Consider the following 25719-nt stretch of genomic DNA (forward strand, 5'->3'; position numbering starts at 1 on the left):
GAACGAGCGAGAGTCTCTCATCCGGACGAGTAAACGTGCGAAACGCTAAATGAGACATAAAGTACCTATACAAACGAGGCTCATAAGACACTTGAAAAATATCTATTAAAATTGGAACATGTATTTATTTTAATTTCAAATTTTATCAAGTTCCCAAGTTAATATATAATATCTATATCTCTTTCTGATAATTCAAACGTTTCAACGCGAATGAATGTTAAATCATTCGACGTGGTTGATGAGAGAATTCATTTGCAGCCATAGAGAAGAAATTTTCTGATTCGATAATGGTTTCGAAGAAACAAATTCCAATCTCAAATTTTGCAAGTTTTTAAAGTAAAATACAACTTTTCCTATTTGAGAATTATTTCAAACGTTTGAATGCGAATAAACGTTAAATAATTCGACATGTTTGATGAAACAATCTACATTCCATACAATTTCCTCATTCAATGATGGCTCCTAAGAAACAAATGTAACATATGAAATATACAGTGTAATATACAATAAGAAATCTATGATATGCGAAATACCCAGGGGTCGAGAGAACGATGATGCATATGCAGGGGAAGGACGTACCTGGAACCGGAGTTGTGGAATAATTAACCTACCACAACGGCCCTTCGTGCTTAAAGAACGGGCTTGCCTTTCAACGACTTCATTCTTCCACGCACTACGAGGTAGTAATAAACTCGAAGTCGTCAAGTTATATCGAGGCCCAATTACGGTGTAATAACGCGGAATTACATCCTTTGCGCTCTTGGCGAAACATTTTTCAGCCACATAGGATTATTAAACTAATACGATAGAAAAAAATAAACGCCATGGATATTTTAATTCCTCTCTATTTCTTATGCAATGCTCCTAATTCTATTCACGAATGTTTTCTTTACTTACCACAGTCCAAAATCGATAAAAGTGTATTAAGACATATCAATTCCGCTTTCCTACCCAAGATTCGAAATACTCTCGATTCTCAATAAACTCCCATTAACCTTACCAAGCTGCATCTCTCTTACATTCACTCTGTAATTCAATATTAATCTCACCTTTCACCTTCCTATCAATTACCAGATCGAAGCTAGTACATCATTCCATTTCTAATTACCAGCTGTCTCACAATCGCAAAATCGTTTCTCCATTGTAACCACGAGATAATTAACCGAAACTCATACAAACCGAGAAATAATAAGCAGTATGGTTAATTGGAATCGCGATTATACGTCAGTAGAATTTTGCAACAGCAGACTCAAGATAGAAGTGATCGGTGATTCCTCTTTTGTCCTAATCGGTGCAATTTGAAGCGCGTGGGCGTCCAACTGCGCATAACGAGCGCGAGTACAGTCCTGCACGTCGTCGAACGCACGCGATTGCCGGATAAACGCGCACGCGATTACTTAGAGCCGGTTGATAGACGCGAGTTCGACGATGCGATCGTCGATTCGAAGCGAGGGTTAAAGGACTTCTGTCTGCGAACGTCTCTCGAGTGGCTGCTAAGTGTACGCGATACCTGAGCCCTCTCTCGCGAATCCCGCGGTAATTGCGCGCGAATTCCGCGACGTCGCCGCGTCGGCTGCTTTTTATTGCCGGTCGTTAGTGTAATTAGGTCCCAGCGAGCGGGTTCGTGAGCCGTGGTGGTCGTACGCTCGTCCGTAATCACGGACAGACGTATACGGAAAACGGAAGCACCGTCGTCGCCGCGACAGCTCACTGAAAACATGTGTATGTATTCGCGACAGCCGTCGTTCGTTACGTAAAGTTAATTTATACGCGTTCCCACTACCGCGCTCTGACTGCGTGAGCTTGAAATTTTTCTGATAAGGCAATTCGTCGACCTCCAGACGGCCTCTTTTAATTGGCTTCTTGAGAGTCCGCGTCGCGCCGACAGAAATATACCAGAATACTCGAAATTACCGGCGAGGCTAAATTCTAGCGATAGAATCTCATTCCAAGATTCTTTCGATGCTTCTTCGTGTGGATTAGAAAGTTAGATTAGGAATTGGTGGATACGGGCTTCGAAGTGGCTGTTTTGTCGATAGTATGATTATAAATCACCAAGACAATGCTTGATAAAATTGTGATAGTTAGAAAAGAAAAATTCTCTTCAAAAAGCAGTGACGATCATAACGATAGAAGATATCAAAAATGTTTGTCTCGCCATTATAATAAGTAGTTGTAAGAATGAAGTAGGTAAATAGAATCTTTAATACGAAAATAAGAAACAAGAATAATAGATAGTTGTAAAATACTTCTAGCATTTCGATTGCAAAACCAGGATATTTTTAATGTAAAATATGTTAAAAATATTCATCTACTGAATTAACTTTTAATTATTCCATAAAACAATACAATATCTTCAAACTTGTTTTTATATCCAAAATTTCTATTCATTAATTCCATTTGTACATTTCAATACAAAAGAATATTAAAATCACACTCAACGACTCATATCCCGTACTCTCGGAAATAGGAAATCCGAACTGAAGATTGTAGTCTAGAATTTCCACGACAGAGAGTAGTGGATGAATGTGTCGATCTGGAAATACCGAATACGAGCAGAATGGCGGGCAAAAGGGTGAGAATGCTCGTATCGCGGAGCTGTTGATAGCGGTTGTAACAATTTATTCAGTCGAGCGACGCGCGCCACGAAGGGAGCGCGTCTGGTCCCTTGCGAAGAAGCTCCGCCTTCGTTCCAATATCTCTTCTCGAGATAAAGCAAGATTCAATTTTACCTTTCTCTTGTATTAACGCCACGCGAATAAGGGTGAAGAGGAAGATCTAAGATCCCTGCTGCCAAGTGATATCGACTACCGAACGAAGGTGTGAGGCGAACACCAAATAATTTTAAATACGTGAAAAGATTTTAAACAGGTTAAAAAATTCAAAGACAGGTGTGTGGTGATTGACAATCTATTCGAAGATATTTCGACGTTAATGGTATCGATGATATGAATGCGAGGGTTAACGTACTGATAAGAAAAGATTGAATGTCTTTTGGCTACATTAAGTGGATAATAAGATCTTATCTTAAAGCGTTGTTCGTTCGCCTTGGGATATAATATGTGGTACAGAATGTTTACAAACGTGAAGATATGTTTGAGAATAATAGATTAGTGGAAAGAAGATTCATATTAATAATCGCTTGTAATTATATTTTGCTATGAAATATATGGGCTATAGTAAGTGATCTAATCTAAATACCTTGTTTACTCAGGTTTGGTAGCAGTGTCTAACTTCTCAGAAACCAAACGATTTATCTTGATAAAATTGTTTGCACTGTAGCTTTTATGTGGCTTACATGTCAAACTTAATTAACATTCAAATTCAATAATTAAATTCAAAAGTAAAACATGAAACGCATTTCTCATCCTTTTGTTTCAAACATATTAATAAATCATACTCTCTTTCACATAAGGTACTCTTGATACATGCTATCGCAGATTAAAGGCCAGGAACATTTCGCCTTTTAATGTTCCCCTCTAATTACACTGTTTGCCGCTCCGTTGCGATAAATCGCGACTGTTCATCGTCTTAAAAATCGCGCGCCCAAGCTGCTTTACGAATCACGCCTCTTATAAATTATACCTAAGATTGAATCTACGGACGTCGCGCCGTATAGTTTTCTGAGTTCCCGGTTCAGGGAGGGAAACTTTCGATTGAATGAGAACGATATCTCGTTGCGTCCCCAGCGAGAAGAATCTCGTTAAACCGTCCACGCAAAGGAAGAAGTTGCCGGTTAAAACGCATTCAAACGGTAAGGCGCGCGAGAACGTAATACCGGCTACTTTACTACACGACGCATCCAACGACTGCCATAAACCTAAGTCTTAAGGCAAGAGATTTTTCGCACGAGAGAGAAAAGTAACGCGAAGCGAACGTTGTTATTTCAACGTAGTCGCGGTTGGGCAGAGAAACTTGCGCATTTCCGGCGTTTTCCTTCGTTTCGAGCCGGCGTGCGTCTTCGGGGAGAAACTAGTTTCAACGTTAACCCCGTTTCGCGGGGAGAAGATGTAGAAGCTTTCGAACACGCTCGAATTCCGAGGAGAAACGCTCCGCGTGTTTTATCGTCGTTAATACCTTAATGCCTCTAATTGAATAAAGCGGAATTCTAGCGGAATGAGCGTTTGAAATAATTTCCCGGCGATGCTTTATGGAAATATGTTTTTGGAGGGGAAAAAAAAAATAAGAGAGAAGAAAGAATTTTTCATTGTTGCGCGTTATCGTGGAAGCTTGGAATATAAAAGCGCATTAAATTCCTGAATTAGCGTACGAGAAATCTATTCCAGTCGCGAACGCGATTATACGACGTTCATTCGATTTAAACGGCGAATTAACAGTGCTTTCAGCGCAAAACTCTGCGTTGAGGAATGTATCCAAAAAACTGACCAGGTTTTCCAACGTTTCGATCAGCATGGTCCACATGCACACACCGACCGAACAATCGAAACAACGTTTCATTATTTCACGAATTGACTGAAACTTCTCTCTCTTTCTCTCTCTCTCTCTCTCTCTCTCTCTCTCTCGCATCAAATGCACCATTCGTGAAATAATAAATAGATGTGATTTGCATCCGTGAAAATCGTGTCGATAGGAACAGAACGAACATACGACCATTAGGAGCGTCTATTTTCCACGCTATGGTCCATCGAGGAATATATACTAGTGGATGGAATCGAAGCTCTCTGAATCGTTTTGGTAGCGAGAAAAAAAGGGCGATTCTCTCTTTTGCTATCTATCCCTTTCTCTGACCAACCAATGGCGAAGGCAAAAATTTCATTAAAATTCCAGTGGACCATAGAGCCTCGTGGCACGATGCGCGTTTTCTCTTTCGTAAAAGCCAGTACGGCTGGCGCATGGCGGCAGCAACGGGTTACGCAATCTGATGCTCTTTTTTTTCCTCTCCTTTCTGCACGCTCATTACACGAACACCTTAACCAGCTGGACGCGATAACGCGCGTTTCGCCTAAACATCCGGAACACCGCGCGCCACATTATATCCTCATTATCCTTTTTATCGTCGTCCGGAATACCGGGGCTCTCTTGGTCTCGCTTCACGGAATCGTTTTCTCTTGTCGAGCGCTCTGGCAGGGCACTTTCGCACGTTTACACGCCGGCTACAAAGTGTTTTCCAGCGGAATAAAGAGAAAGAGGACAGGCAAGAGGGGGCTGAGAGTGAAGAGATGGCACGCGAGAGGGAGGGGAGAGAAAAGAAGAGGAAGGCACTCTGGAGGGTGACTGTAATCCTGTCGTTGGAATATCCGACAAGACCGGCACGATGTTGCCTTCCTCTTTCGTTGTTCCCGTCTTCGTCGTCGTCAGGCTTTCCCTATCCCAACCTTTTTGCCTTGCGCTTCATGCGCCAAACACGAGCTAAGCTTACATCGCGGCCGGATTTCGCTTAAAGTAAAGAAAAGACGCGAGCTAATGCAGGTAAAGCTGCTTTTTCCCTCATTCTGGACATTCCGTTCTACAAGCTGTCGTTGTTGTTACTGTTCGTCGGATTTTCTGTGCGTACACGTAACCAAAGTATCGTTTTTAATTCGACGAGGTAACTCTTTACCAAAGGGGATGAGCTTCCTCTGCATGTTAATTAAAACTCACGCTGTGTTCTTTGGTCTGGTTGAATGTTCCTTAAGGGAAATTATTTTTTAATTGCTACCCAGGCTCGAGTTAGGAGGATTGCCCCGGGCGAGCCGATTAATTTATCTCGATGGTTTCCTAAACCACCGCAGCGTAAACGATTTGTTTTTCAGCCGCCGTGCGAGGATGCGTTTGAAAGCATCGTTCAAACAGAAAGGAGAAGGACCCTCTAATTTTTAACTCACAATTAAATTATACGTACTATGCTTACTTTCAGATTTCTCCGTACAACATTTTTCTGTAAAAGAATTCGGATCAACGTATTTCTAATATGAATCTTTAGAAGGCAGACAGTTTTCTTTATAGTAATAATCTCCACTTTTTGTACTAATAATCAATAAAAAGAAACTGGATTTCGCTCCACAAAAATCTGCATAAAGAAGAACAGAATTTGCTTTACACCAACGGCAAAAATTGAGACTCGAATTTGTTTCGAATTTTTACCGCGTTGTTGCTCTTTCATCGAGCCAATGATCTGGACAGACTGGCGTCGCCACCTTAAAACAGACTTCTCTACGATCTATGGATTCCACGACGGAAGATAACTGCTGTTTTGTTGCGTTTTCTCCGTTTTCCCTCTTCTTCGCCCTCAGACTCTTCGTCCGCTCTTCGCACAGCCAACCGTAGCGCGCCTTTTCCAACTCTTACAGTCAGCTTTTTCTCCCGCGTTTCCGTTTCATCGAGGGTTTCGAGAACTTGCAAGAGAAACTTGCAGTTCGCGGCCGACGCAAAAACACGGAGTCGACATGGCACGCGACTAATACGCGAAAGAACCAAGTCGATCTAACCTTCTCTCAGCATTTTCTCACCCCTGTCCTGTAGAACGAAAATCTTCCTTCTCATCAAACAGCCTGAACCGGACAAGAAAAGTTGGCTAATGATTTCTCGGATGAATACGTGCCGAGGATCGGTAACTCTTTCAACGGGATATCTTGAAGGAGGTAGAGCGCAAGAGGCTTTCAAAGAGGATAATTCAACCGCGATGGGGCTGAACAGGCCGCATCCAAAAGCTTCGAAGAGCCACGTTCCAACTTCCGGAGCACGGCCAGCAAAGTCAATGTCTCGGCATTCATGGGGGGGTCGTGGTCTCGACCACAGGAATGCGCGGCTTCAAATACCGCATGGTAGATGAGTCTCTGCTATCATCCTTCATTAGCCAGTCGGCCTTCCTTGCGAGCGTTCGAGAGGGTTGCTCGGACGAAACCTCGTGAGACAGAGAGAGGGAGTAGGAAGGACAGTGAATGTGCTAGCTTTTAATCTTCGAAATCTTTAGGACGTTTGGCGACGACCAAAGGGAAGCTCTCTCATCGAGACTGTCGGCCAGTTCTCTCGTTTTCAAACTCCGCGATTCGCCGCCACCTTTCGATAATTCTGTCCCTCTCTGTCTGTCTGTCTGTCTGTCTCTCTCTCTCTCTCTCTCTCTCTCTCTCTCTCTCTCTCTCTGGATACTTACGCAAACATCATTCGTAGATTTCTAGGCAGAGCAAAGAAAGTATCCCGGCAAGCTCCTCGAGTTTACGGTCGAATTAAGGATTTACGCGGGGTAATTCAGGAGTCGGGGCAAATCTTGTACGAGAGCAGATAGAAAGGGAAGGAAAGAACAGGCGAAAATAGAGAAAGAAAGAAAGAAAGAGGGTGAAGGCTCTCTTGTGCCAGGACTAATTATCGAAGTCGGGGTCAGTTTTTCGTTTATAAAATTTCGTGACCCTTTCTAAGAAAGTTCGCGACACGGCTCGTTAAATGGAACGATTTCCGACTATGAAAATTTTCCTTCGGCCGAAGGTCTACGAAGTTCGAAACAGCTCGAGGAGTTGCCGTTCGATCGGCAATCGGGTTATTTTTCAAAACTACCTCGAGTTTCCGTTTATCAAAGGAGATTGCATCGCCGATAAACGAATTATAAAGATCTGATAAATTAGCAGCGAAACTTCTTCTTGAATTTGTGAATTCTCTCCTCGAACGATAGTTACTCAGAAGTTGTGTTACCTTAGAATAAATCGTGTAACCAAAGAACCACAATTTATCTTTACCGGTAAAAAGGAATTAACTGCTACGATTATCTTTCGACTTTCTTAAACTTTATCCTTCGTTCATTTAAAACAAAAAGTTTCCAGAAATTTCATATACAACATACTTTCTAATTCACGTACTTCTGTGATACTTCTTTCATACTTTGTACAACGACAACTTCTCTGTTACCAACAAACTTACGAAATTAAGAAAAAGACAAGTTAGCAATCAAAAGGGAGGAAAACCGTGTTTGCCCAAGTTAGACGCGTTTCGCGTAAATTTCATTTCATCTTAGGTGGATATACAGGCAGAACACGTTACACGTGAAATGTGCGTGCAAATTAGATCAATGGGTCAGTTTGAGAAGCTCGTCGAAATTAATATCCGTTCTGTTAGTTACCAGAGAGACTCGATACTTGGGGTTTACGATTCATGATCGTATCATGGCGTACAGTTGCAGCCACAAGTGCGGATTAAATTAACGTACTGTTTGGTATCTGAATAACGGAAAACCGTGACCTGCGGTTTTGCAATATATTCCAGTTTTTGCGCGATGAAAAAGTAGACGTGTTCTGCATCCAGTAGCGCGCATTTCCGCTATTTAAAACACTCGCGGAAAAGGTAATTGTAAAAAACGACGTTACCATAAAAATAACTCTGCCCTATGTAAATTTGTTTTCTGCGCTAACAGGAATTTTCAATACGTTATTCTATCGCGTTACTAGACAAAAGACTTTTTACATAAATTGATTGCATGTCAACTATGAAATGTTTAAAAAATAAAATGCATTAGAAGTTTTCATTATATACATGCTATATGCACATTATAAAACGTCCATAAAGCCACGAATGTTCGTTATCAAGCACGTTATCAACATCGATTTCTCTGCAGAAATCAGCACGTAATGCTCCCTTATCGTCGATCTCGCGTTACAATAACTCACATAGAATACGCTTCCATGGTATTTATATATCTTCAGTTACGCAGTTTAGCAGCACGCAGAATATGTAACGTCATACTCCGAACGCAGAATCGTTCAACAAAAGATTAGACGGCCCATTCGTCCGAGAATCGAGCGAGAGATCGAGGGTTCAGCATCATCGTTACGAGAACCCCTAACATCTATTTGCTCCATGAACCGATAATGAAACAAACCCCCACGCCAGAAACAACCGTAGGCGATAAACCAAGCAGCGTGGAATCAACAACGAAAAGGAGAACGGGTGAAAATTTTCGTTTCGCCCCTGGCCAACCTGGTACGACCTCGCGAGAGAAGGTGGAGAGAGAGAGAAACGAGAAACTCGACGAGAGGTTCGGTGTTCCCTCCGGCCTCGGTAACAGCAATTTCGCGTGGAACGAGAGGAAAAAGTGGCGAGCAAATTCGCATAACAAGGCGGACAACCGCGCAATTAAAATTACGTTCGCGCGAGCAAAGAAAGCGAAACGCGCGACCAACAAAAAACTAAACGAGAATTTCGTGTCTCGTCTGGCCTGTTGGTCGACGGTGTGCGAGTTGAAAAATTTCTTGCGGAAAGCTCCCATCCGTTGCTCTCCGCGCGAGAGCGCCACCGATGGACCACCTTTCTCACGTGTGGCACCACTACCCTCGACCTGCTACCTTTCTCCTGCATCCCCATCGAAACTCATACGCCTCTAAACCACGCATTTTCCAAACACAACTCGTGCATGTACAGGGCGAAGAGCATGCATACGTGGAAAAGAGAGGGGCCTGCGTTCGGTGGCTCTCAACCGGCAGAGAGGCAGCCAAGCAACCAGCCAGCAGCCGGCTCTGCCCGACCAACCAACCATTCCACATTCCATTCGACGGTTCTCTCTCCCCCGGCACATAATGAAGTCAGTCCTGGCGTTCTAAGCCCCGGTAATATCGTGTGGCAGGGCCCTCCCCGAGATAATATTGGTGATGTATGCTAACGGGCTTTTCGGTACCAGGCTACGTCGTTTTTACGTCCCTTTCGTACCGGCGTGTCCTCCTAAATGATTTACCGCGAAAAAGAGAACGCTTGTGGGGGTCGGCCACTATCTCTACGCCGTCCACCCCGCCAGTGCCACCCCCTTCCGGCTAAAGAAAAAACTTCACCCTTTTAATCCCACCCTTACTGTCCTCGTACATGTATACCGGTGGCGAAAAGCGATCTTTTTTTTTTCACGCGACCATTGAAAATTCCAAGAGTAAACCACCACCGGAGACTTCGTTAACCTTCAGCCACCGAGGGTGTCTGTGGGTTGGTCTTTTATAGGCAAAGGCCGACCGGACGATGTGGAATGTTTGAAAGTTGGCGATTTATACGGGTTGCGGGCCACATTGTTCCATGAACGCGAGGGTAGCTGGTATTTAGAGCGGCCGACAGAAGTGAAACTCATAATATTAATTAATGAAAGGGTATTTACGTGGCAGTAACGACACATTGTTCCGCGAGATTTCCCGACAAGTACTCGGTACCAGGCGACGGATGCAACGAAATCATTATTACCCGGTAATTAATGAAAAGCGCATTGTGAATCAGTTTTCGCTAGCTATCGAACATGTCGAAGCGATAATGCCCGACGTTTCGGTAGAAGTTTGTCAGCCGAAAGTTTTCGATATTTTAGTTTGGGAGACAAGTGGTCGAAAGGAAGTTTCATAGTTGGTGAAAATCTTCACCAGTGGGACGTACATAGAACGTCCGGTGGATTTAAGGGAAGATTGACAAACTGTGTACCCTACTGATGAATTCTGAACGCGAGTCGGTAAACAGACATGCTTGAACTGAAAGTTTAAATCCGTTCGAAGATCCCCAGGATTTTTCCAACTTACAGGAGACAGGTATTACGTTTCGTATAGCGGCAAATGGCCGAGCCCGATTTTTATTATACTTTGGGTGTTCTCCAAATTCAATTTTTCCGTGTTTCCAATGTTCCGTTTTACGAACCTACTTACATACACTTCAAGGCAGTTTAATGTGATTTTACATTTTTCTTGAAATCATAGGAAATCGCGTATCTCCGAAGGAACTTTACATCACGTGCTGAGAAATTCGTTAAAACAAAGATTCAGAAATTCTAAGTCAGTAATTGGCCAAGTCGAAGATTTTCCAAACTGATAAAAACACTTGTGTAACTTTAACTACGCGAATTGGTTATCTAACATCGTATTACGTGTCTCACGTCTGTTTAGATATCCTAAATACTTCAAAATCTTTCACAATACTCTAATTGAATTGAACTTGCACTGTTGGAATTTTTTAACTCGAAAGAATAAAAGTCAATTCTTTGGACTCTTAAACGCGAGCCTTGTGTTTTCTTTGAATTTGATTAGACATATACTTGCAAGTTATATTAGGTTGTTGCATAATAAATATAGGCGAAATTTTATTTCAGTCAGTTTGATAGTATAGAATATAGAACGTTCGATAATTGTTTTTCTCTTTTATCCAGAAAATTTCAGTTTGATCGTTCATTTCATTGATTTAATCATACCAAGGTAAACACAACATGCAGAAATACGATTTTCGAACCACTTGTTTGTAAATATACACTTGATCAAACTCTGCTGCGTAACAGCAAAAACATCATAGAGAGAAAATCTATCGATTCGGGTTTGATTGTTAATTATACTGATTAAAAATCCTCATCTTAAAGCAATTTATATTTAGCGACATAGTTTGTACTTTACCGCCATAATTATTATGCTACAAACTACGTATTAACTCCATCTACAGGATATACCACAAAAATTGTGCATTTTTATTTAAACCCAGAGTAACCTAAACAACTTTCAGAAACATTTTCCTATTACCACAAGAATTACGTTAAAATCTTTCTCTTCCATCGAAGAAAACATCCTTCGAATTATCTCAAAATACACCACATATATATGTAATGTCGCTTGCACACAACAGTACTTTCTATAGAATTTATTCAACTTATCGCTCGAACTACGAGATACAGTTCGTTTATGTAAACACAGGATCGTTTCCCCGAACACGTCCAGCATATCCGCTATCTATGCTAACACACTAATCCTAACCGCACCTATTCGAAGAAAAAAGTAGGAAAAGGCTATATGCAGGATTCTAACCTTTATGATGCCTGAGATGAGAGCGTCCGCAGCAAGGTTGCTCGAAGTACGCGTGGCCGGGATGCGCACCGGCGGGCCTGTTTGCATGGCTCGATCCCAGGAACAGTCCCAAGACAGCTGCGAGAACAGCTGCTCTGACCAGCAGCAACATGGCATCCGGTAATCTTCGTCGTTGCATCCTCGGGCACGATTCGGGAAAGGACACACGCAGACCCAGCTGGACACTTTGAAGCGCGAATTTCAAACGAAAAGCGTGCACAATTGACGCTACTCGACCAAAGGCATTACACTACAAAGCGTAACACGTGTATCGAGACCGATTGAAAATTTCTCGTGAATCGCAAGAGAGCACAGGAAAGGTCACTGTCAAGTGAAAATGCGTATTGTAGCGTTAAATTCGACCTGGCCTTGGTTAACAGCGCGCTACAATCTGTGTTCACGGCGTGGTTGTTGCCCTTTGCCGTTGGCAACGCGCTGACGGACGTTCACCGATGCCACAAGGCTCGTTTTCACTGTCCGTCTCACTCACCGACGATCGCGCCGTCTCTCTTTCAGGCACGCCAGGTATATACGATCGACAAGGTAGAAACTCGACCGCGTGCTGTGCTTCCTTCTCTCCCTTCCACTTCGGCCGCTACGTTCGCCGCTTCTCGTCCACCAGCTTCACCAACTGTGCCCTCGAGGACAAAGGAATTCTTCCTGTGCCTCTCTTTCCTGCTTCAGAAACGACGCGCCAGTACCTCGTGTCCTTACAGTATTCTTAGTCGCAGGTAGAGGGCCTTGAGATAGGGTCGTTCGGCGAGCACCGGATACAGGCCTAACAATCAAGATTCTCCACTTTCTCTTTCTTATTTTTTCTCTTTTTTCTTCTTCTATGTTACGTGGCATACACGAACGTGATCGTACACGCAAAGTTACGAAGTAAAGATCGCTAATAGGAACGGAATACCTCTGAATCGTTTCAAGGCTTGTATCTATGATAAACGGTTAAACATGCAACCTAACCCTTCTATCCACGTAAAGCTCTATGTCACTGACGTCCGTGATACACTTTCGTTCGCGCCATATTACGTCACTGTCGAAGTAATACACAGTCGCGTGCGACCGTTGAACCGACACACGAGAACGTATACGTATATATTCGTGCGTCAGAAGAAACAACCGAGGAAATCGTTGGCAACTAAATATAAAGAGCGCGTCCCGCGACGTCACATCTGTTGCTCAGCCCACGATCGAGTCGCCGAATTTTACTCCACGAACGAGCCAGCCTTTCCTTAATCCCGTGACATCACGATTGTCGAACGATCGTTCGTACAAGTGTCACAACATGGTTTTGTGTCCATCGGCGTGTCGAGATAGAACACGCGTCTTACGACGCTTTCTCACGACGAAACGGAGCGCTGCGAGCGGCACAGATTATACAAACCTCCCTGTATGGAGGCCGCGGCACGACTGTACAGTCGTATGAGAGTTGCCGCGTTCACAGGCGGTCGGCCGCGCTCGGCAAACTTCGGCCACGGTCGGCAAGCGCTGCTCGTGCTCTGCGACTCTATGATCCACGTTAGTTTCTTTCCAATCCGAGTCGCTCGTCGTTTACCAGTTTGAACGAATGTCCGAAGAAGCATCACCCCTGATATTTCTCTTAACCCTCGCCCCGGGGACGCTTTTTATAGCTCGTATGAAAAATTTTCGACTACGTGGGGCCAATACGGACATACCAACGAAACGGCTGTTCGGAATTGGACTCTCTGGAGCGTTCAACTCTCGTTGCAAACGCTTGAATTATGAAGTGTCCCCGATTTATCGTGAAACCCTGTTATCTACCCTCTATTGCAGATTTTTCTGTGTCTAATGTTTCGAGTCCTTGACACTCGTATCAACTCCTTCTTCTCTTCACAAGTAACTTGTACGATCGTTGAAAAGTGCATTCACTTAACCCTTAACATACGGTGTGTAAAGACGATTGCGATCTACATATCGATCGCGTTTAATGGTGTAAGATGACGCAAATGTTATAATAGGCGTATAGAGTTATTTTTGTTTCGACAAAGTTCAACTACGTGGAACTTTTCCAATATTAATACAAACTGTCCGTACTATATAATGATGCTAAGTTTATACTCCAAATTAACCCCGTGAAACGTCCATGTACAATTTAAAAACACTCTATATTTATATAAGTAGAGATTTCGATTTACGTCTATCAATATGATCTAAATTTTTTAAAAATATGGTTCGAAAAAGTTAATATTGTGTTTCGAAGTCGGTTTGAGGACGCAGCAGTCAGCACTCGAACTTAACGAAATCAATGTATCGAAACACGTCGTAACGTATTCCCCGGAGGGTCGAAGGCGAAATTCAAAGCCCCTCAAAAAGCGTGGTACGTCTTCAACGGCGTGATCATCGACGGTCCCGTATAGCCCGGAGGAGAGCACGAATGTTGCGCGCGCGTTCATCCGTCACGGAACACGAAGAGAGAAGCGGATTGTATGAATAAGTCGATATGCTAATGTAAAAACCCTCGAAGTTAGCTGAGCCAACGTTGAGCTGACGGGCAAAGAAAGTTGCAAGGCATATCCGGCCCGTTTCGCTACCTACAAAGTGTTCCCCGACCAAGCGCGAAAGAAGAAACAATTTTGTATCATCCAGCGGCTGTGGTGCCGCCATTACCACCATGCTTGACGCAGGCCACTCCCTTTGTTGTCGTCCCTGAAGAGGGAGAATGGAACCTAGCAAGACGTAAGGGAAGTCGTAAGAATTTTAGAACAAAGGAAGAGAGCCGAGTCCTTACAGAAGCCTGGCTTTTCTTAACTTTCTCTCTCTCTCTCTCTCTCTCTTCCACCTTTTGCCTTGTCTTCTAGTCTAGGAACTAGCCAGTTGCACCGCGACCAACAAATCTACCAACCGCTATCCCATTTCATTGAAATAGTTTAGAATTGCATGAGCCACCCCTACCTCTTTTCCTTTGTCGTTTCTTACCGGGCCAACGAATCCTCTCTCTTGCGTGGCTTCTAAACGCGAACGTTCAACCTTTCCTCCGTTTCGAAAGAAAGATCGTTGAAAGTATTGTCCGTATAGACGTGACTTTTGCTGCGGTTAGTATCTGGAATATAAATTGTCAGGATACGACACATGCAGACACCAGGATCTCTATTCTTGCCAAAGAGCTCTGTCGAAGAAGCATTTGGACTAATTTACTTACCAAGTTGCAACGTTTGAACTATATCCCTATAGCAGTTTTAGTCTAAAGAAGAAGTCACAGAACTTACTTGTTAGAACTATTGTTGAAGAAGAAAAGAAGTTTTTGATATTTCTACATTTGCTTGTAATGTATAATAAGGCAATAAATAAATTTATCTATACAAGAATATACGCTTATTGCAATTTGGTAATAACGACGAAAAGAAAATGGAAGATAATTTATTTAGAACGCCAATGTTTTTATGATGAAGTATCAAAATATATATTTCTAAGTTATTTAGTTCCAAGATCTTTTTGCATATTAATATTTCCACGTATATATATATTCCACATATTAATGAAAAAATGCATTATTCAAAACACTCAAAATTATTATACAATCTGGCAAGTGTGCAATTATTATTCCTGAATGCAACGTAATCGAAAATGGGTAAAGCAGCCGTTGAGTAGTGCAATGCAATGGTTCTCGCCTAAGAGCACGTATAATACACCCTTTCATGTTTAGATGAGTGACACATCCGAGAGAAACGACGTTTTAACTTTGGAACTTCTTACGAACGATTCGTCTTGAATAAGAAAGAAGGCATTATAATGTCGGCTGTTCCGCGGCATTCATTGCCGGACAGCATTTCGTGATGCGGTTGATGGGGGAGGCTCCGTGAATTTCCCGACGCCTGGTTAAATTTCAGCAAGTTCCCATGGAAGTTCTGACTTATGGAACGACGAAGGCCTGAATGGACCTCCGTGCAATGCAGAAACACGCGATTCGAGGGAAGGGGGATGTGATAAGTTTTAGCAAAGTTAAGTTGCCGTTTAATGTTTCGTGTTTGATTTATAGACGTGTGAAACCCAGTTTAATAGGATCTCGTCCTTATGACCAAGAAAGAATATATGTCTCTTTTCTTATGCTGTAGCAATATCTTATAAATTAAACAGTTCTTTGTATTACGAAGAACCGATATAATTTTATAAATGATCGATTGAAGCAATAATGGTATCTCGATGTTGACTTGAAGATCATAAATACTGTTTTATTAGATACGATTTCCGAAGTACATAGTATCAGTAACAAGAACCTCCGCTTGTGTTTGTGTTTCAATTCTACCCGGGAGAGAAAATAAAAATCTAGTTTCGAGAAGAACACGACTGAAAAGATAACCACGTATTCGTATACTTAATCGTGTTCGAATAAAACGATTTCGCCTCTGTTTGAATCCGTATTTCCAGTGGAAATATTTTTACGTTATTTCCATATTCCCTCCTGTTCCCGTTTTACGATTCTTTGACAGCCGCGAAACCATAAAATCCGAGAGTATTAAACGATTCCTTGAACACCATGACGGCAGATCAATCAGAAGAAGCGACGATCGGTCGCGTATCCTATGGATGCTACATCGGACACAGTCGGATTCTTCGTTTAGTTCCGCTTCGACAAGAGCAAATGGTTGGTTTGTCGTAAAAAGAGCGGCCGCGCGATGAGAAGGCTTTCGCGAGATATTAAATATTCAAGAACGCCAAATCGAGTCCACATTATCCTCTTATTCCGCGAAGGTACTTCTGCGTCTTTGAAGCTGCTATGCTTCGTCGCTTCCGAAGAGCAAATCGACGGATCCCTCTTTAGTACGTACGATTCGAAAATATTTGTCACCCGCGAAGATCAACAAAATCTAGCGGGTAAAGAAATGGAGGAAGAGTTAAAATATAAAGAAAGAGAGGCAAGCAGAATTTCCTTTGCGTTTCGTTGCGCTCTATCAGTGTAGAAATTTTTCGTCTTTCCCGCTTGTTTCAAAATGCATTTCCACGCTTTTCCCCCTAAATGGCAAAGCGTCCCCTCATGACACTCTAATTTTACCGTTTCTCACGTTTTCGTCCCTGGTGTAATATTTTTCAATGAAAATAAAAATGATTTACGCGGGTAACGAATCTCTTGGCCTAATTGAACAAACAGCGCGTTCATCAAATGAGAGAGAGGAAGCAGCGACAGGGGAAGAGTGAAACGTCGACTTAAAAATTCAACAATTACGTCGACCCAATTTCCTCCTCTTTTAATCGTTGGACGTTGTTACGCGTCACAGGGATGAAATATTAACCGCGTTTTCGCGCCGCTCTTTCAACGGCTAAGAAACGCAATTCACGGAGATCATTAGATCGTCATTACGAACTCTAATTGCGACAAACTAACCGTCCCAATTGCTTCTCGACATCGATCCACGCCTCGTAAGGCAACGGTTTCCATCCAGCTGGTGCACGCGAGCATGCGAGTGGCGAGATAATTGCGCCAGTCTCTTGCTTTTTATTATTCCGACTTATGATTTTTAGCCGAGGAGCACGCTCGATTCGCGTTTATCCTGGAAATAATCAAGACATGATACACTGCACGATACCACACCAAACGTAACTTCCCCTTTTCTTCTGCTATCGTCTACCCTTTTCTTTCTTCCGGCTGATGAAACATCGACGAGGTCTCAACCTACTAAATTATATCCAATATCCACGCAGCGTAACCCTCACTTATCTCCGCGGCGAAACACATGGTACACGACAGCATCGAGATCTCATCATCTCGTTCGCGAAGTCGAAGAACAGAATCCGACCGATTCCTTTCGCCACTGGCTCCAGATAATGTCTTACTTTGCCATACGAGTCTCGCGCCGGTGTTCTTTTATTCGACGAAATCCACTTAACCCCGTGTTTCCTTCCCGCGCCGACGCGGATCAAATTAGAACATCAAAGCGTAGGACGCAATTCCAAAAGGTACAACGAAAGGATGATCTCATTTAATTTCCTCCCTCCGAACTTGAAATACAACGGCTACAAACAGAATGATATTTCACCCTCATGGAGCCGTACTTTTTTCTTGATCCTATCGAACCAAAGATTCACGAGGGATCGAAGGGAGAAAATGGGCGTTGTCTATGAATAACTTTGCGAAGATTCTGGCTATGTAAGTAGTACATAAGTATGTGATATATAACTTTGACTTGATTTTTAATTCTTGGCGTCTTCTTCGATAACATTGAATAATTTTGATACGATCTTATACGACTTATAAAACTTGTAAAAGGTGAATATGATACTTTCTCAATTAAATTCCATTTGCACCATTTTTCACATTTCTTGGAAGGAAATGTTAGTAAAATCGAAGGATTTCCAGAGTAAGTGTTGCTTTATATAAAAAAAAGACATTGTATCGTAAGGTCTTCCAGAATGACTCAGTAAAGACGGAGGCAAGAATTTGAAAAAGTGTTACGAGGCGTTCATTCGATTCACGTCTCTCCGGAGTAAGATCGCGTGGCGCCCCACGGAGCTATTAAATTTAAATAAACGCAGAATTGGCTCCAGGCGGTGTTGCGCGTCACTGGAAGTAAAAAATCCATAACGATTGCCGGTATAATTGACTTCATCCGGGAGAGAAATACATTTCATCGCTGAATAATCGTCCTTTTCACCCCGCAATGAGTCTGCGTATTAAAAAACCTGCGAATAATCAATCCAGACGTCCGATCGATTCGCGCGGAGAAGAAAATTACTTTCCGATACAGAGGAACACGGAGTTCGGGCCCTGCAACTGCTAAACGAATCACGATCAAAGGGAACCAGTCAATAGAGGCGCGCGAAATTGTGCCAAGGTTTCGTCGGCGAAACAACGAGTAGGTCGTCATTCAATAACGACAAAAGGATCCGGTATCCTCCTAGGAGTGCTCTTGCCAGAATCGTATCGTATTGCGGCCTAATCTAGGGAACGACTTTGATAGTTAAGACGTCTTTGCTTCGGTCGGTGCAGCCGGAGATTCGACGCGGAACCTTCGAGTACTAAGGTAGGTACGTGTACTATGAACGGGTCTGGATGGGTTACGAGAATGGCTCTCTGGTAGGTTGGAGTGGCCCGAAGATGGAGTAGGAAGGAGCAGGAAGACCGTCTACGGGGAAAGGGGATGAGAGTGGTCTGTACGGGGTGTAATCATCAAAGTGACCCATACCCCTTTAAACGGCTCACACCTCGATCACAGACAAGCAGGCCCGAGCCGTAGCCGCCGAGTGATACCAAGGCTGCCGGCCTAGGGTGTCACGGTGGATTTAATTAATGCAATTTAGCATCCATCCATCATCTCTCGCGTTTTTGCGTTAACGAGGGCCGCCAGCTTCGCCGTTGTAGCCGTTGTGTTGTCGCTACTGGGCTGCGCTAGGAGAACCACGGGGGCACTTTGATGACGAGCAAGTCTCTCGATTATATCGACACCTGGACCGCCCCAATGCCACCCTCTCTCTTCGTTCTCTGCCTCACCCAACCCTCTATATATCTCTCGACCTTCCTTTTGCCTAGCGAAACCGGGGCTTTACGGTCATCCGTCCGTATTAAACTCTCTCTTCGTCATGGAACGCGTACGTTAACCTAGTCCCTTCTAGCTTCATGCCTGTGTACAAGTGTGCGTATACGCGCACACGGTTAGCGTTTATACGGAGGCGACAGCTGCCGATACATCCTCCATATCGATGCGATAGACGTCCGGGGATAATAACAAAAATATTAGACGTCGGGAAAAAGACGTCTCGACGTGGAACACTTTCCCCGGGCGCATCCCTGCGAAAACTGCAAGGCGCGTCCGCGATCGTGGTCAGGGATAGTTGGCTCACAGGGAACGCAATGTAGAGCGAGTCTAAAAGAGATGGATCACACGCCAACCCTCGATAAAATGAACCTTGTAGAACGACGATGGGGTTTTTTTACGTTGCACCCCGCCCGGACCACGTTGTCGCCTTTCGGATAGCGGTTTCATAAAGCCGAGGGCAAGAGGCTCTCGCGAAAGTTTGCGCGGTGAATTTAACGTCCGGGCCGGTGTCTCGGGCGCGAAATCTGATTTATGAACGACTTTATTGGAAAATGTAATCGATGCTGGCGACGAGCTTACGTTTAGCGCGCGCATGGATTTTTGCAATTTCGTAAGTGTAACGTATCGATTTCTTGAGACACTGATAGGAGTTCCCATGGTGTCTTCTTGAAGAATTGTAAAAGGTGTAAAATACAGCTAGTATATTTTATTTATCAATAAACACTCCTGCATAATATTGAATATAAAATTGAGATTGATCATGAAGGAACTGCTTTATTGATCGTAATAGATCGAGTTATTTTTAGCACATATAATATTTCACATTATCCAACATTAAGTGATTATAGGAATCAACCGTACAATCTTTTACAAACTTTTGAAAGAATTAAAGAATTCTAATCATTCTCCTTAAATAGAAAATATACTCCTTACTCTATAAATCCTCATCGTTCTAACATGACATAAACATTTGTGTGATATTTACACACTTATAAATCCTTTAAAATCCCATATCTTTACGTTCCTCCTTAAGAGAAAGAAATGTTATCGCGCACCAACTGTATCAATCTTACAAACATCTTGTTCGATCGTACGAAATAAGCGCGTTTACTTTCTCTTTCTCGATCGGAATGCCAGCGGGCAGCACGAAGCATCGCGATCGTTCAGCCGGATCGCGGTCGTTTTGTAACAACGTCAAGGAGGAATCCTGTACGGAGAAAAGATCGATCACGACGAAACTGGGGCGTGTAAAGCGCGGATGGAGTCGCGATTCAGTGGCTGTTTGTTCTTTACAGAATCGAAAGAGTGGAATGGAAGTCGGTATAGCGTAATCGCGAGAGGCGGAGCTCCCTCGTCGTGCAGAATCGTTCTCGATAAGGCGAACGAGAGGGAATCTTCTTCTTCTTCTTCCGACGTGGCCCCGGCAAACCTTCGAAATGACCGCGATCTCGAGTAACCACGCGCAATGAAAGAGGCAAGAAGAGAGGAGAGCTTTCAAGCTCGTGAACAGGATTACCGGACGAGCTGTGGTTACCGTGCTCCAAAATAACGTCGACGAGGGATAGGTATCCGCTAATGTCGTACGTTGCAACCACAGGAACGCGAACCTTTCCGCTGTTCGATTTTTCAGACGATAAAGACCGTGCTATTCCCTTGAAAGAGAGGTTCGATTGCTTCCATTGCGTACTTTTCCGCTCTGTGGCTAAGATCGATCCGCCAGTTAATGAAATTTGGATTTCTTTCGACCCGGTTGTTTCACCACAGAGAACTTTCTTCCTGTAGCTGTAGTTTTGCCATGGTTTTACGCTTCGCGTCCCTGCGAGTGTTTCCACAATTAGGTGTCCCAATGTTCTCGAGTGTTTAATGTAGCGGATCGAGGAAAATAAAATTACTTTAAACATTGGAAATTGTTCAGTTCATGTTTTTGTCAGTGTTTAATTAATACTCGCTCTATAATATTTTGATGCATTATCTCTACCTGTATCCCGAATTTTAGGTTCTACTTTTATTTGTCTCCCTATAGACGAATTAACGTTCTTCTCTTGATTCTTAATATTTAGAAGACACAAACGTGAATGTTGAATTACACCTGTCTGGTCTCGATGTTAGTTTTGATCTTGTCAATGATTTCTATGTCAATTTTAGATACTTTTAGATACTACTGTCTTGAAAATGTTCACAGCTCATGAAAATAACAAATTCATTTTATCACGCAGACGAATGAATAATAGAAACTTGATCATTCATCCGTTCACTGACATTTTTGTTCGCATATGTGTATTATATTCAGAACTAAATTAAAGAGAAAACAACCTAAAATAAAACCGAACATGGAATTGCAAAAAAATGCTCACTTTGAGATTCACACACGCACGCACACACACAGTCCAAGAATTGGCATAGTCGCTCCACTTTCCTCGTGACTTTACCTCCATTTCACGTTACCACAATTTCCCCAAAAATAACTAACACGGAATAAGTAACAGTATCGCGGAGATCGATAGTACTGCATTGACTGACAGGATAATTGACAGTGCCGAACAAGAACAAGGAATGATCACAAAATTATTCTTTCTTCAACACAATACCACCCGTGCACTATATAAAATCTAAGTATGCTTTTTATTGATATAAAAACGAGAAGACAACTAGACTTGTAGCGGACCATATCGGAGTCATCTCTGATACTGTTTCTTACTCTTTCATTTTTATTCCACGAGATAACGATCAGCATCGATCAGCAAAGCATCGATGTACTCGCGAGGTGAAACGATACCTTGTCATTTTTCATCAGCGGATCGATAATGGCGTCAACGACCGTGTTAAGCAACGTTTAGCGAACAGCGTATACATTTTTCACGGCAATATGCTTACGGCGGGGCTAACGATCGCGTCCAATGAATGCAGCTTAATTGGTGGGCGAGGCCTCGCTAATTATATAGCTGATTGTCGATGCGCCCATCGGCGGACTACCGCCATCTGCATTACCAGTGATTACAGTGATGTCCATTCGAAACGATCGAGCCGTTCCCCGTCGCGTATTTCTCTGCTCCCGATCGCCGAGCAATCCGGCCTGATTATACATTCCGTTTCAGGGGATTCGGCCAGTAGTGCATTTTTCACGAGCAGTTAACCGAAGTAATTAGTCACCAGCCCGGCAAGCAACCGGAATAAACGGCCTATCCTAAAAAGCGTTTTGCGCCGACGGGACGGATCGATGCGTGCCACCGAGATAACCGAGGTTTTCCCGGCCCTCGAGACGTCAATTACGCCGGTTAAACGAGAAAACGAAAAATCCCATCCAAGTATAATGAAGATCGAAGAAAGGACTGCTTTTCTCTAACCTCCATTTTTCATTTAAAGCACAAAAAAGACTTGAGTGTTTAAAGATTAACGGAGGAAGGAAAGCGATCGTGGACGAGAACGATGAAAGATAAAAATCGTCTAATCTTTGTGCAACGTTAATGTCTGATGATTAATGGTATTAGAATTTAGGAATTTATTGGAAGGATTGGAAATTGCGAAATGATTAGAGAATTAAATACGATTTTATAACCGAGGTGAGAATAAAATAGGTTACGTTATTTCGATGATGAGACAATCTAAATATTTTTAAAATAGAGAAAAATCGAATAATGTTATAGATAGATATCCAATAGGAAACTTGAAATTTCGTTTAATCTTGTTACGTTTCCGACTGATATTGAATAGAACAAAGCGAAATAGCCGATTATATAATAACTAACTAATTTATTTACGCGTCGATAACCAGCTAATGAATAAAAAATAAATTTTCAGTAGAATAAAATTGTTAATGAAATCCTGGGAGTTTGGCGAGCGATCCGTTTGTTCTAATGCAGGAACATTAATTCCCAGTCGCACTGTCGCGGTCGCGCGCGCGCACACACACACACACGCTCGTAACAATTGCTTTTAATTGCATCGACCGTCCGGTTAATTGTCTAGACAACGGAGCTTGATTGAAGGCGCTACGGTAACACGAACAGAGACGGTAATGATTCTCAAACTTTCCTTCGCTCTCCACGTCCACCGTAATATTGTTAAGGACATCGATATTGAATAATTTATAACGAAATATGCATGAAAAAAAAGCTTTTCTTCGTTTCAATTAATGCTTCATCCAGGTGGTTCTTTCTCGTAATTTTATCGAGTATACATTTGTCACAAAAAAAAAGAAGGATAAGAGAAAGAGAGGAAAGAACGGAGAAGTCGTTTCGAACAAATATTCAGGGGGAAAAAATCACACAATTCAAAAATACTCTATAGATATGTTTCACGAAAGTAGTTGTCTTTATTTTTTCAAATAATTCGAAACAGTATTTTCTCGAAAGTTTCGTACGTTTTCACGTTTCACTGAAATCGATTTAGTTGAAGATATTCGATATAAAATGGTTGCTCCCCTCGAATCCGGAACAATAACTCGACATTATACAAATCAAACGGTGATATTCATGAACCGAAAGTCAGAGGGTGGAGATATAATTGCATTAGTCGTACATCCCGAACTACATCAAGCCCGCTTCCCACGAAACCCTTCGTCGTTTCGATTCCTGCCGGATAATCAGTCGCGTTTTACGCGTTTCCACCCTGGTGGCTGACGAAATTGCGTTATCTCGCGCGTCTACGGTGAAAATTCCGCGTAAGATGCGAAGCGCTCCGATGTAAAACAAAAATACTGGCAGAAAGTGCTGTAAACTTCAATTTAAGTAAGCTGCCTGCCCGCGTGACAAATTGAATTTCGACGGTAAAAGAGAGCCTGAGTGACAGCAAAATCGATAAGTGGAAATGGAACGTGTTCCTGAAAAGCGTATGGCAGGAAATATATATATATACAAAGAAATATCATAGGCGTTCTTTCTTCTTTTTTTACCTTCTCGATTTCTATAAACGGTCACAAATCGAGCGATACGTCTACTCGGTCGAAGTTTGCCAACGAAACTTTATATCATCGCCATCGGGGAACCTGTAAAAAGTAACTTAAACGGAGCCTAACGCGAGAGGCTTCTAACAGAGTCGAAGCAATCCATAGCTAGTTCCATCGAATCAACTGGCCATTACTCCCCCCCAGACGATCGTTTCGCAGGCTTCTATAACCCGAATTGCCTCTAAGCACGAACCGATAAACAGGACAGAAAGTTGAAAGTCGCTGGAAATTCCTGGAAAACCGTCGACACCGGGCAAACAATCGTACTGCGCAACGATCAAATTCCATCGACCTATCCAAACGTGCGTCAACAACGTAGACTACTATTATAAACTGTAAACGATATATCCATGACAGACGGAGACAGACGTCGCGTGGACTATCTGGAACGGTTGAAAACGAGCGATGATCGCGCGAACAGAAGATAGAAAGGCGTGTACGAAGGACGAAAAATAGAATCGTAGCGAGAGGACACGGCGGATGATGGGCACGCCTTTCAGTTTTGTGAGGCGAGGGGAAATTGAAACAGCTAACCGCGTTGGTGTCGACGAGGGTGGTAACAAGAGAAAAGGCAAGAGAGATGAGAGATAGGTAGAGTCGAAATGAGAGAAGAACTTGGGGAAGGGATCAAAGGACAGAGAACGAAGAGAACGAAGGGAGAAAGAAATACAGAGACAGGGACAGGGTGGAAATCTGCGTGGTGGAAGCGAGATGAAAGGGAGGAACGAGAAGGAGGAAAGAAACGATGCGGAGAGGGAGTCAGGGCTACGCGGGAGAGATTCAATCAAACGAACGCATATAAATGAGTCGTTTCAGGGTAAAACTGAATTATACGTTGGCGCTGGTATGTCCGTGCACACAGTTTGCGAACATGTACGTATACAAACGAACATAGTGGAAGGATCGCAGTTGCAAGCACAGCTCCATCGAGGCGGTTGTATATACAACGAATATCCGGACCGAACGTTCTCCCTGGTGGACCCTTGCGTCGAAAGATTCGTTTGGATAGCGTGTGACTATTGAATGGCGCGACGAAAAAGCCCTGAGACGACCAGACGCGATTCTATAAAGTGGCCAAAGAGATTCTTATCCGTGCAGTCGCGAAGAAGCTGTTCCGTATTGAAGTCGATACGCGTTCCTTCGAAACTCCCCCTCGACCGGATACGTTTTTTCGCAGTATCGCAGTTTGCATGATAACGAGCATTCAAAAGAACCGTCGGGGAAAGGGACAGTTCCGAGAAATCGTTGCCGGGGACTTCGTCGCGTGCGAGACCGCGTAATCGTGAGAAGCTGTGCGTGACGACGCGTTATTTTTCCGTCGGGTATCCGTCTCTGCGATGTTGCTGTCTCTTCGATATCGACGCGTGCTTTATCAAACGCTATCTCGCGTCCCGTTCTCGGTGAAATATTTCTGAACCGGCGAAATTTCGCTTGTGGCATTACTTTCGTTCGAAGATCATGACAGTTTCGTTAAAAATTCCAAAGTTACGAAACTTAAGATAGATAATTTGTA

At 43.0% G+C, this 25719-nt stretch overlaps 1 protein-coding gene across 4 annotated transcripts in view; it reads right to left on the reverse strand.

Moving 5' to 3' along the window:
* Positions 1-25719, reverse strand: part of LOC117213552 (semaphorin-2A) — a 553485-nt gene that overhangs the window by 241087 nt on the left and 286679 nt on the right. Inside the window, exon 1 of one of the 4 annotated variants that reach the window (XM_033458977.1) lies at positions 11730-13167. The exons of the other annotated variants lie outside the window; for them this stretch is intronic. Coding sequence (XP_033314868.1) covers positions 11730-11907 — 178 coding nt within the window. The 5' untranslated portion in view covers positions 11908-13167. Of the gene's footprint in view, positions 1-11729; positions 13168-25719 lie in introns of those variants that run through there. 4 annotated transcript variants of the gene reach the window in all.

This window comes from Bombus bifarius, unplaced genomic scaffold (genome assembly GCF_011952205.1).
Source record: "Bombus bifarius isolate JDL3187 unplaced genomic scaffold, Bbif_JDL3187 scf7180000009125, whole genome shotgun sequence".
Taxonomy (NCBI): domain Eukaryota; kingdom Metazoa; phylum Arthropoda; class Insecta; order Hymenoptera; family Apidae; genus Bombus; species Bombus bifarius.